We start from the raw sequence: 13,891 nt of genomic DNA, 5'->3' as shown, positions 1-13,891 counted from the left end.
CTACCAATTCCCTGCCCTCTGCCTTTCAGCCACACCCATCGAGTCTGAACTCAATTCTATCTCCTCACTCTGTGCCTCCATTCCACTCTACCCATGGTCCCACTCCCTTTAGGATAAAGGTCCAACACCATTGAAGACTCACCTCTTTCTTCCGATGCTGTTCATTTTGCCCATCTTTAGGGAGCTGGCTTAGCTAACAGAATGTCTCAAATTGGGTTCCCAGTGTTTTACATGTCACCATGCTGATGGGGAAATGAGGCTTGAAGTGCAAACCTCTTACTCATAAATTGATCTCAGGTCTATCTGAACTAAAGGCAGATTCTACACCAGAGAATTACCAAGGGCTGCAAGAAAGAGTTTCACACTAAAAATGCCTGGAAATCACAAGCATTCCCCTCATGGCACCTGCTGTAAATCCCCAAGATTTATGGTCAGTAAGAGTTGTGTGCAGCTGTAATCATGCCTCACGCTGGGATGATAACCTTTCCAGAAACCAGGTGTTTTTTTGTGTGTGTGTCTGGGCTTAATCACCAAACTCAGCAAAGCCCTGGACCACGTGACTTTTTCGTTCAGCAGGTGGGAGCCTCACGTCCAACATCAGAAACTAAGCAAGGTCAATGTTTAGATAAAGAAGTGGGTGGGATGTTCCAGTAATAAGAGTTCTAAGAGCAGAGGGGTGACGACAATCCGTGCAGACACAGGGGTATGCAGACACGGGGCTGCCGCATCCCTTCCCCTGTAAGCCTCCAGGGAAACACCAGATGGTAGCTTCCCTACATTTCCTGACAGTGGCATAATTTTGTTCTCAATCTACGAAAAATAGTGCCCGTCATGGCAGGCACAGGGTGGAGAAATAATGAAATTGTGGTAGAAAAGAGAACACAGATGTCTTCTACTCATTGCCCCCTTACTTCTCTTTTTAGGGTAGGAAATAAAAAGAGATCCATATCTGCTCTTTTTCCTCCCTGTGTATAACCTTGATCCTGCCACTTTTTCTTTTTAAGGCCCTTATGTTCATTAACAGCTTATTTTGGAAATTCTTGCACAGTCTGCTTTCCCCTACTTTAGCCACACTTGAGGTACATGATATTCATTGTTACTCTGGCTCCGGGAGAGGCAGAGGGGCCTTCTGGGTGATATGTTTATTGTTGTAAGTGACACAAGGCAAGGATAATTTAGGACAGGTCAGAGGGTAAGTTTTTGTTTAGCGAAGCACCATCAGGAGAAGGGAGGCTATCTGGAGTTGCATCTGGGGGCCTCAGAGCTAGGTGCTGGGGCAGGGCTTCCGCCCTAGACCAAGGGTTTGTCCTCATTCTCCTAAGCTTTGGGCAGCTAACAAAGCAACCTGCACCAACCAACCTTCAAATCATCCCCGTCTATACTTTCAGAATAGGAAATATATCAATGTCTGAAGCCAACTAGACATCTCACAAAGTGTTCTTCATTTCCTGCAAACTGGATATAAAGAGATAAAAAGACCCACCCCTGGAGACCGAACAAGATATTTGCAAGCCACCCCTCAGTACTACTCTTATCCTTTCCTACTGATTACATGTCCCTTATACAGGTGCCTAGGACTCTTACTCGGTGTTGTCCAGGGCTTCCTAAAACAAAAGCAATGCTCAGAAATGGTTCACACTTCTTATTATGGTCTTCAGATTCTCAGAGACAAAGAATACTGTTTTCCTGGCAAAATGAAGCCCAAACTTTAGTGTTCATATTGTTTAATAAATCATAGGTTGAAAAAACAGCTGCATAAACTACAATGTTTTAATACATCAGGACCCAGAAACACTCTGTTTAAACCAAATCATTTAAGATGATTTGGAACACTCTGTTTAACCAGAGTGTTCCAAAACAGAAACACTGTTTAAACCAAATCATTTAAGATAAATGGTTAGAATAAACATAATCATCTGGCCTTAGCAATATAGCAAAACCTTATCTCTACAAAAAGTTTAAAGAATAGTTGGGCATAGTGGCCCATGCCTGTAGTCCCAGCTACTAGGAGACTGAGCGGGGAGGATCACTTGAGCCCAGAAATTCAAGGCTGCACTGAGCGATGCACACCATTGTACTCCAGCCATGGCTACAGAAGGAAACCTTGTTTAAAAAAAATATTTTTAAAAAGTGGCCTGATTCAACTCAAGCATCAGACAAGGCCCTCAACTCCCTCTCATTCTCAAGCCCCTGTCCAGTGGTTTCCACTAAGCTCAGGAATCCTTTGGCTCCATTTCTCCCATTGTGGGTGCTCCTACCCCATTACCCAGACATGGACTTCCTGTGGATTTAGAAGATGGCAGTGTTGTGTAGAGAAGAGTACCTCCAACTCACAGTCTCAAGAGATGTTTCCAGTCCTATTCTGGAGCAAACCTGAAGGCAGAATGAATTAGAATGGTTCTGCTTCACCTAAACCATCTGGGACCTTTACTAGCACAAAATTATGAACCAAAGGGGAACAATAGGAAGAAAAGTCACCAAGTCTGAGGCACTGATGTGCAAGCACTGTGCTGGAACAGTCAACATTCACCATCATCTCCACCTCACAGCAACCCTGCCCTTTACAGGGATGAAGAACAGGGAAGGCAGAGAACACATCAATCTTTCAGGGCTCAGCTGAGGACAAAACTATACAATCTGAGACTTCCCAACTGCACTCAAAGATGTTTCTGCTCTACTAGATCACCAGTCACAAGTCACTCACTGAGTTGTCCACAGCAGAATCTGCAAGAGCCTTGCCTGTAGAACAACTCTGAACTGACAACTTTTCTGCACCCCCTCAGTACAAACACCTCTGCAACACTAATATACTGAACTGTGTGGCTCAGCCTCCTTACAGAACTAAACAACCTTAGTTTGGGAGTCAATAATAATTTAAAAGAAAAACATTATTTGTTCACATTTCTTGAAGAACATTCAGGAGAACCCCAATTCAAAATTTACAGCATAATCTTAAGGGGAAAAAAAAGCTTACTTTTTCTCTATTGCCAAGTTCTCTTTCACCACCACCACCACCACCCGCCACCTACCCAAGCTGGCCTGGAGCTTTTCATGTAACAAAGCCCAAAACTTGCTTTTCAGCAACATCCCCCACTCTTTCCATCCCTTAAATATTTTTCTTAACCTCCAATCCTTTATTATATAAATTAATCCAGCCTTTCCCCACCCTTTACTTCAGCAAGCAAGAATCCTTTCTCTTTAACAGAAAATTTGGAACAAACTGAGAAGGCTCATAAATGCAGGATTTTCTCTCAGAGACATAGTACATTAAGGCATTAATATTACATGCTGATACTGCATATTAATACATTAGCACTACACATTAATATTATACGTTAGCACAGCATGTTACTACATTAGTGTTGTATGTACCTGCATACATTAACACTGTTTGCCCTCACCTTGATGTAGTCAGGCCTTCCATTGGTATAGACCCTTTCCGGTATTCCCGCCTTGGCTTGAAGGACTCTCTGGGCAGGTAAGAGTGATAGCAAGGGTAGTTCTCGGTATATTCGGAGAGAAGACATGGTTTCTCTGTTTTATCATAAATCTTGGTAGGGAGATGTGGACAGTGATGCCGCCTATAAAAGACACAGAGTTAGGTTGATTACCTTCTTGGGAGAAATAAATTCAATTTGATAAGAGTACTTCTGCCAAATGTGACTCAGACTGCAAAATCATATGACTGCCAACACTGAAGACCAGAATTCAACCCTTACTTTTTTCCACTAAACTATGTGAAGTGGCCAGAATATAAAGGTAGTCTGTAACTACAATTGGTTAATAAAAATTCCTTGGATCACAGAATTACACACAAGCTGTTACAGATGCCACATTGCTTGTGTAAGCATGGAAATAATTCCATACTATAACAGAGAAATGGCTGTGTCCCCAAGCTCTCCGAGTGCCACCCAGCTGCCTCAGGTCCTCCCCTGAGGTCTCCCAACAGCCCAGGAATTCAGGGCTTACTACTGACCCAACAGGGTGCTCTAAGGCTCTCCAATAGGGCCAGCCAGTGTCTTTTCTAACTGGTTGACTCCTGAGTCAACTCAGAATATCATCAGTGTACACAAATGACATCATTTAAAGCAAAACCACCTCAGTTCTGAGTCCACCAAACACCACCGACTATGTGAAACCACTTTCACATCGAAAGTCTCCCTCATTCATTCTTTCAGGTCTCACCTCAGTTATTACAGCCTTAGAAAGACTTTCCCCAATCATCTTATACCCAGGAACCACCTCGCCGTTGCACCCTGTCTCCCCACCAATCTTCCCTGCGTGTGCACATATTTTCTCCCATCACCCTGCGTGTGCCTGTCCCATCACTTACAGCTACCTGTGATTGGCATGTCTGTTGGCGAGTTTGTTTATTGTCTCATCTGTCACGCTCAGGGCCTTTATCAACCTTGTTCACTGCTACACTGTACATGTACATTGTACATTTTTCAACCTTGTCCACTGTTCATTGTACATGATGTACATCTCTATGTATCATATCCTGAATTTTTCATTCAGTAAATATTTACTGTATACTAGCACATTCAGTAAATATTTATTGAATGAAAGACTGTGTGCATAAGTGAATGATTAAATAAAATTTATGCCTAGGGATGAATTGAACAAATGATAAATAGATAGTATTTAGCAGTTATAATTTATAGTGAGTTTTTCCATTTTACATGCTTGGTAGTAAATGAAACTTACTTACTTACCACTTACAGCTGGACTGAGGCAGCTGTTAAAGCTGTCAAAAACTAAGTGAAGGCAGTTAATCAATTTTGTATATGCCCACATACAATCTTCACAATCCAGCTGGGATCCCTCTCATCATTAGGCACCAGCACATCAGCAAAAACTCCATGCTGGTGTTTTCCAACTTAGCTACCTTCAGGAATGGCATAGAATTGTTTTCTCATTTTCACACTGAACTGATTTTTAATCACAGAAACTAAAATGCAATACTTTGGGGCAGTACATGGGGGAAGGGAGATAAAATCAGAGAAAGAAACCAAGAACTCCCCACTGCTCTAATGTAAAGCTATTTTCCAGGCAACAGCTGGCATGCTGCTCCTGTTAGTAAGTTCAACCTTTTATATAAATATTACTGCCACCACTGTTGTTACTATGTACCTCTCTTCAATCTACTCCCCAGAGAAAAATCATCAACACCTGTACTGTTCCTATGGCTAGAATTGCATATTAACAAGTACCATTACAGATATCCCTACTTATTTTCTTCTCACCTATAGATTTGTTATCAGAAATGCCTTAAGATGGCATGAAATTGCCTCATTTACTTTTTATTTGTATTGTAAAAGCAGTATTGATTCATGGTAAATATTTTAGATATTCCTCATCATTGACAAGGAAATCTTTCACAAATATGCCGTCCTTATAGTATGAATATCTAAATTTCACAATGTTAAATACAATAGGTAAAAGTTTGGTTTTTCTTTTTCAGAATGCACATTCTTGGCATTTAATGTACAAAGCTATGTATTTCTGTTATACACCTTTAATAAAATATCTCCTAATTGTTGGCACATAAATTGAGTGCTTTAAAGTATCTTTTGTACATTCAAGAGATAAATTGTTATGTGTGCATAGTAAACAACCCATCTCCCACAGTAGATACATGTTAAGTATTTATTATTGCCATTTCTGTGCTCACAATCAGTCCAACTACCTGAGATCTCAATTTGAGCCAACCAGTACCCTATCTTTTTAGGATTCCTACAAACCTCAAATCAAAAGCCAAGAAGCACTGGCTACCAAAAATACCTCTGCATGTATATTTTATTCACCCACACTCTAAAAGAAAAGTCAAGATTTTATTCAGGATAACTTAGTTTCAGGCACTTACAATAAAACAGGCTCCACAGGCAGAGTGGTATTTTCCCTTTTCAGTGCCCCTGTTTTTTAAACTGGTAAAACTACTTTCATATAACCCCCTTTCCATATTGTTACTTTTAAAAAATGTAACACACTATAAGGATTTATTCCAAAAGAAAAATACATTTAATGGCAAAATACTGCAATATGATCGGCATCATGAAAGGTGATTTCAGTAGAGCAACAAGCTTCTACCCAGACATTGATGTTCCATTAAATGGAATCATATCAACATATTTATAGAGCAGACTTTGACTTATTGCTGGTTAACTGAAACCTTGTCTCACTTTGAAATATCAAAAACTCTTATGCAAAAATAAATGTTTCATTGCCTGAGTGTGCTCATGGAGTCATCTCCTTTCCCTACCTGCACCATGAATGCCCTGAATACCCCTCTCAAGATACCCAGCACCATGTCTTCTCACTGGTGATCTACCCAACCCTCATTAACCAGGAATCCCTCAAGGATAAAGATCAAGTCCGACATCTTTTTGTTTTGGAAGCTAGCCAATATTATATATGTATTTAATAGATGGATGAATGGTGTATAAGAGGATGATCTGCTGAAAGAAAGATATCTAGAAGTTATCAAGAAACAGAAAATAATTCGTTCTAACATTAGTAGAGTCAAAAAGGTAAAGACAGATTTCTCAATGTTTAAGAACCAATTACTATCTAAAGAAAGTTTGTAGAATTGCCCTGCCTAGGGTATTTAAAAGGAAGCCTGGAAGCCGTGATCCAAAGAACTGAAACTGCTTCAAGCTCTGTGATACTTGTGTCATTCCAAGAGCTCCCCTCACCACCTTGCTCAGGTACACCCGCAAACAAACCCAGATGGAGCCATAGGCCAGGAAGGAAAAGGGAGAGAGGAGGTTTATCTAGCCTACCAGAACAGAACTCTCTAAAGTCTTTCCACTCAAGAATTCACAATTCCCAGGGGTCAAAGGACATAACACTGACTTTCTGATACTTGGAAGAGAAAGTAGTAGAGACCTTACGATGGAACCCAGAAATAATTAACAATACTTGATTCTGAGCATTGGCTCCAAGCTAGAATCATAGAATTTTTTTTTTTTTTTTGGACAAGGTCTCACTCTGTCATCCAGGCTGGAGTGCAGTGGTGCCATCACAGCTCACTGCAGCCTCAACTTCCTAGGATCAAGCAATCCTCCCACCTCAGCCTCCCAAGTAGCTGGGACCACAGACATGCAAAACCATGCCTGGGTAATTTTTGTATTTTCTGTAAAGATGGGGTTTCACCATGCTTCCCAAGCTGGTTTTGAACTCCTGAGCTCAAGCAATCCACCTACCTCAGCCACACAAAGTGCTGGGATCACAAGCATGAGCCACCACACCTAGCCTAGAATCACAGAATTTTTAAATGGAAAGGGGGCATAGGGAATATCTGTTCTAGTATCTCCATTGTGTTATGTAGATGAAAAATCTGAAGTTCAGAATGGTGTACGTGAACCAATCATAGATATAGGATAGGTGTTTATCACTTCCAAATGACCAGGTACACTTCCTGACATACAATGAGCTCAAGTCATCTATGACTCTCAAGCAATCCTAGAATGGATAACAGAACTTTAAGAATGTAACAACTGCACTGGTACACCGGTAAGAAAAAAAAAGTTTAAAAAAAAAAAAAAGAAGAAGAAGAATATGTTCCTCTAGAATAACATCATCCAATGGAAATACAATGCAAGCCATGTCATATATGTCATTTTTAATTTTCTATTATAGTAGCGATATTAGAAGGGTAAAAAAAGCCAGGCATGGTGGCACCTGCCTATCGTCCCAGCTGCTCAGCAGGCTGAGGAGGGTGGATCGCTTGAGTTCAGGAGTTTAAGGCTACAGTGTGCTATGACTATGACTGGGAATAGCCACTGCACTCCAGCCTGGGAGACGTAGTATCTCTAAAAAAACTAAAGCTTTTAAAACAGGTAAAAAGAAGCAAGTGAAATTAATGTATTAATGTTTCGTTTAACCCAATATACCTAAAATATCATTTCAACATCCATTTAAAAATTATTAATGAGATATTTTACTTTCTTACTATACTTCAAAACCCAACGTGTCTTGTACATTTCTTTCAGTTCAGACCAGACATATTCCAAATGGTCAACACATACAACAGATAGGTGCAAATGCAACCAACTAGCAGTCACTGCCTGAGCGCTACGCTGGAAAGATTAAGAGGCTACCACCAAGTTTAGTGAAAAAGACTACCTTGATCAATTAAGCCATGCCTGCCAAAACCCTGGGTTAGGACAGGGGGTGGGGTGAAAATCTGTGCAGGAAGGGAAAGGAAGAGAAGAGAATTCTGATGGAAATGTCCACAGGCTGTTGAACATGATGACTTGTAGAATCACACATTTGGAAGACATCTGGAACAACAATGAAGCCATAAAAATATGAATTGGAAAGTGCAGATCTAAAATTCGAAGGTATAGACAAAAGAACCGCAAGCACTTGGGTACTGGAAGTTTTCTCTAAAAGTGTAGGAAAGATAAAGACACTAAAAAATATTTTTTGTTGATTAATACAATATCCGTCTCTTTCTTAAAATCTCTCTGACCTGTCTTCATATGACATAATCATAGTCATTAAAACAAATAAAAAATAAAGCAGTTTTTCTGACTTCCTTAATTCATCTCCATCTATAGCACCAAGTTTCAGTTTTATGCACTTGGAACACTAGCTGCAGCTGCTCACTTTCCTGCCACTCTCACTTTTCTCTGTCTTCAAGGCCCATCTTCAATGCTACCACTACCACCCCTGACTCCCCACAAAGCTGCTGAAGATCCCATGACACAGTTACTGGCTGTGACTCTTCTGCTCAGAGTGTGCATGGGATTATGTCCCCACCTCTTCTTCTACTGCACAGCCTTGCATGATCCTCTACTTTTAAACTTGTGTGTGTGTGTGTGTGTGTGTGTGTCTTTTAGAGACAGGGACTGACTTTGTCACCAGGAGTGGAGTATAGTGGCACAGTCATAGCTCACTGAAGCCTCAAAATTCCTGGGCTTAAGCAATCCTCCCACCTCAGCCTCCCGAGTAGCTGGGACTACAGGCATGCACCACTGTCCAACTTGGCTAATTTTTTTATTTTTTGTAGAGATGGGGTTTTGCCATGTTGCCCAGGCTGGTCTCAAACTTCTGGGCTCAAACAATCCTCCTGCCTCGGCCTCTCAAAGTGCTGGGATTATGGGTGTAAGCACCATGATCAGTCTCAACTTCCATGTTAAGAATTTTCTTGGCTGCAAACAAAGCTATTCAACAAAACAAACGCATGACCATTCTCCCTGCCACCAACTGGAAGCTTGAACAGTAGCTGGTATAACATGACTTTGGGCTTTTCAAACATATGAACTTTCAGTAGTTTTTTAGAATCTAATCTATAAAAAGGGCAGCATCTTGTAGGATATTCATGACTTGTCTTGCTTTCACCAGTCTTCTGGATCCCCTTCTGAGCCTAGCCTGATGTGGGCAGTGAAGAGGGTTCTCCTTCACTCGAGGAGGCAGGGTGCATAGTGGAAAGGGGCTCGGAGGCAGGAAGATCTGGTTTACAATCCTAGCTCTGCTACTGACTACTTGCGTAACACTGAGAAAGCCACTTAACTCCTCTGAACTTCAATCTTCTCCTCTTTAATCTGCAGATAACAATTTCTACTTATGTGGATGAAACCAGGTACTGGAGTTCAAATGCCTAGCCCTGTCCAAAGCAAGCACGCTGTAATTAATAGGCTAATTTATGGAACAATTACCATGCACCACACAGGCTAAGAGTTTTGTATACTATTGCATCTAATCTTCACAGCAATGCAATGGGCAAGGCACTATCATCACCATTTTACAAATAGGAAAACCAGTGCTAAGAAGATGTTATCCTGCTTAAGGCCACATAACCAGAAGGTGATGAAGCCATGACTGGACGCCCAGGTCAGCCTGATTTCAAAGCCTATGCTTTTAAATCACAGCCGTACATAACGTGGCTTGATGGAGTGCCAGCCTGTACCAAATCTCTTTTCTAGCTGCTCTGATAAACCTAAGGGCAATCAATAAATAGTCTGTCTGCCCTTCCAAGTTCCCTCAGCTACACTCAGAATCTTCCAAGACATTCTCCTCTTTCCCACTGAGCGTAAAAATATCCCAATACAAACCAACAAATAGATATAACTCCACTCCTCTTTAAAATTCTGATTTCCTACAGAACTTTCTTTGCTGCTTAAACAAGAGTGTCATTAGATAAAGTAACAGTGGTAATAACCAGGGAAATAAAGAAAATGGAATGCTAGATCTAGGAGAACCCTAGAGACCAGCCAGCCCTACTGCTTCATTATACAGATGTGGATGCTGAGTTACTGCCCAAGGTCACACAGCTGGTCAGCAGCAGCCTTCACCCCAGGGCCCAATCACCTCCCACATGCCTGACTTCCACTTACAATCCAATTTCAAACCCAAAGTTCAGACTCTTAAAGGATTTGCAGCCCATTTTTCCTTTTACCCAGTAGTTAAGAGCTTGTGACCTGTCACAGCTGCTGTGCAAGGGAGGAAAGCAGTGCAAAAAATACATTCTCCATCTAGGAGAGGGGAAGCTACCCAGGATCGCCAAACACCAAGTCATAAAAGTCATCCTTCCATGCTAATAGCTTAGAATGATTCTAGGCTGCCTGGAATCGCAAAAACTCTGGATGCTACAGGCAAGGCCTTCTCAAAGGAGGATCTATGTCTCTGGAATGGTGTTTTGTCTTAACAACCCCACAATCCAATTAGCCTCAGGGAAAGAATAAAGCCCACACTTTTTCTAAAGTACATTTGTGTTTACCTGCAGTGCTTTATCAACTTTTAAAATATTTATTCACTAAAAGTTGTTCTCTTTTATTTATGATAGATCCGGAGGCCAAAGGACAAGTGAGAATAGTTTTGTGAATTGCAAACTAAGACAACTTTTGGACATAGATATACTTTACAGCAATCTTGAGGCAAGATACCTCACACTTTCTACCTACACCTTGTCTATTAAGATCTTTAAAGAATCAGAACAGTATGAGAAATCTGAATAACTCTGGCTTATACCCCACTCATGGTGCCAGTGAAATGATCAAGGATCATAAACCAGAACTTAGCCGGGTGTGGTGGCTCACGCCTGTAACCTCAGCACTTTGGGAGGATGAGGCAGGTTAATCACTTGAGGTCAGGAGTTTGAGACCAGCTTGGCCAACATGGTGAAACCTCATCTCTACTAAAAATACAAAAATTAGCCAGGTGTGGTGGTAGGCACCTGTAACTCCAGCTACTCGGGAGGCTAAGGCAGGACAATCATTTGAACCTGAGAGGCAGAGGTTGCAGTGAGCTGAAATGGTGACACTGCACTCCAGCCTGGGCGACAGAGGGAGACTCCCTCTAAGAAAATAAATAAGTAAACCAGAACCTCTGACAAGGACTAACCCCTCAGGCAACTAGAAATTGGGTAACAGAAAGCAGGGCCAACCCCTGAAATATAAGTCAGAGAAAAGCAACCTTAATGGTTATCTGGTACACATGTAACAAATAGGTGCAAATGATACACCAACTAGCAGTCACTGCCTGAGCGCTACGCTGGAAAGATTAAGAGGCTACCACCAGGTTCAGTGAAAAAGACTACCTTGATCAATTAAGCCACGCCTGCCAAAACCCTGGGTTAGGCTAGGGGGTGGGGTGAAAATCTGTGCAGGAAGGGAAAGAGAAGAGAAGAGAATTCTGATGGAAATGTCCACAGGCTGTTGAACATGACGACTTGTAGAATCACACGTTTGGAAGACATCTGGAACAACAATGAAGCCATATGAATGAAGTTGCCAGAACAGAAGAGGAAGGAATAAAAACAAAACCTTGGAGAAACCATATTTGCAAAGAAGGAAAATAAGTTTCTGGGGGGAAAACTGACAAAAAGTAAGAAAACTCTGTCACAGGGATCAAATAAAGAAAAGACTTCTACATGTTCAACAGTTTGATGCCACAGAAGAATCAAAAGTCATGAGGGCTGGGAAAAAGACATCTTATTTGGTGGCTAGAAAACAGCTTTAGTAGAGCAGCTGGGATGGGACCAAGGACTCAATGCTGAAGAAGTGATGCTAGAGACAAAAGACCATGATTCTGAAAAATCTGGTGGTGAAAGCAGCAAGAAATTACCCAGGAGGTACTCAAGAAATGTTAACTCTGGGGTGGTCATCATGGGGTAGTGGGTGGAAGAACTAAAATCAGATCACCTTGCAAATATAGAGGAACAGATTCACAGATAGGAATACTCTGATGAACAAAAATAATTGGTGGAGAAAGAGCCTGGACTGGCAAGAAGGCATGATTAAAGAGGGCAGATGGATGATATTAAATAGACATCTTGAGAGGGGAGAGAAGAATCAGAGCGAGGTCTGCTGGCCTCAACCCAGGGCATCTACAGACAGAGAGAGCACGAGGCAGGACTAGAAGCTAGGAAGAGATTCAAGGTGTGGTTCATGCCTGTAATCCCAGCACTATGGGAGGCCAAGGCAGGTGGATCACCTGAGATCAGGAGTTCAAAACCAGCCTGGACAACATGGTGAAACCCCGTCTCTACTAAAAATACAAAAATTGGCTGGGTGTGGTGGTGGGCATCTGTAATTCCAGCTACTTGGGAGGCTGAGGCAGGAGAATCACTTGAGCCTGGGAGGCAGAGGTTGCAGTGAGCCAAGACCGTGACATTGCACTCCAGCCTAGGCAACAAGAGCAAAACTCTGTCAAAAAAAAAAAAAAAAAGATTCAAGGTGTGTACAGGGTACTCTAGGGAGTGTGCTGAAGGGGATGTTAAAGAGTTGCAGACTAGATTCCAGGAGTAGTAATGCCAAGGAGAGGCCCTGCTGGACCCATCTGGCCCAGTGTTGGGACTTTGATCAGTAGAAATGCAAGGCTAAGGACAGGTGATGGCAGGTGCTGATTAGAGGAGCCCTGTTGGAATGGGCAAGCAGGCGTCAGGCTGAGTGGGCAGGAGGGATGCCAGCAAGAGCCAGAGCTAAGGGATGGGAGAGAGCAGCAAAGGATATGTTCAGTGGCTACTGGAGAGCACCTCATGGGCTCTTCCGGCCCCTCCCACCTTGGCAATCAAAAGGTAAAAGAATTTCTTCTGTGAAAAAATATTTAGATTAATTACAGAAACCTCTTCAAGAAGGTACAATTGGTCAAGGCATCCCTGGGAGGCATGGGGTAGGATTTTGGCAATGGCCTCATCGCCTCAGAGGGAGACACAGAAAGAAACATGTCTGCAACTCTTTCAATTCTTGGAGAGCCAATCCTCTGGGGGAAGGAAGGTGCAACTCTGGAATGTTCTAACTCTGCACTACTCCTTTTTATGAGGCCCGGGGAACACTCTGCCTGAAAGCCTATTCTTAGCCTTCCCTATTACTTCCTTGAAGTTTGATTTCAAAAATCCCTCCTACCAGGTCTTCCTGGACCCCCTGGCAAGTCCATATTCATGTTACTCTTCCCCACACTCACACACCACACACTTGCAGCCCCTGCTGAGAGTCTGGCTTCCCCACAGCGGGGGGTTCATGTACCACTGCCTCAGTGCATGGCACACGATGGGCACCATGATTGCGGAAAGCATGCAAAAACAGAGCAAGCTCATAGATGGGTCAGGGTCAGTTTTGTTCACTGGACTGCGGCCTGCCCCAGCAGCAAACTTGCAAACTGAGAAAAAAACCCACCAGCTAGATTCCTATACATGTGTCCTGTGTGGCACTTCCTAAATGAACGAAAGGTGGAAACTGGATTTAAAAACAAATCCCTGAACTTCAACCCTATCTCTCATACACATACATAATTTGAGCTAGATTATAAACCTAAATATAAGAGCTAGAATTATAAAGCTTTTAGAGGAAAATATAAGAGAATGTCTTTATGATTTGAAAGAAGGCAAAGATTTCTTAGATCACAGAAAGTAATAACCATAATGGAAGGAATTGGTAAATTAGAC

At 42.1% G+C, this 13,891-nt stretch overlaps 1 protein-coding gene across 6 annotated transcripts in view; it reads right to left on the bottom strand.

Moving 5' to 3' along the window:
• SAXO1 (stabilizer of axonemal microtubules 1) overlaps positions 1 to 13,891 on the bottom strand; it is a 121,493-nt gene that overhangs the window by 20,426 nt on the left and 87,176 nt on the right. For all 6 annotated transcript variants that reach the window (XM_065530481.2, XM_074017416.1, XM_005581661.5 and 3 more), the window contains one exon: positions 3,402 to 3,581. In XM_065530481.2, coding sequence (XP_065386553.1) covers positions 3,402 to 3,424 — 23 coding nt within the window. In that variant the 5' untranslated portion in view covers positions 3,425 to 3,581. The remainder of the gene's footprint in view (positions 1 to 3,401; positions 3,582 to 13,891) is intronic.

Source organism: Macaca fascicularis, chromosome 15 (assembly GCF_037993035.2).
Source record: "Macaca fascicularis isolate 582-1 chromosome 15, T2T-MFA8v1.1".
Taxonomy (NCBI): domain Eukaryota; kingdom Metazoa; phylum Chordata; class Mammalia; order Primates; family Cercopithecidae; genus Macaca; species Macaca fascicularis.
Note: the sequence above shows the minus strand (reverse complement) of the source record. Positions and strands in the feature narration are given on the sequence as shown.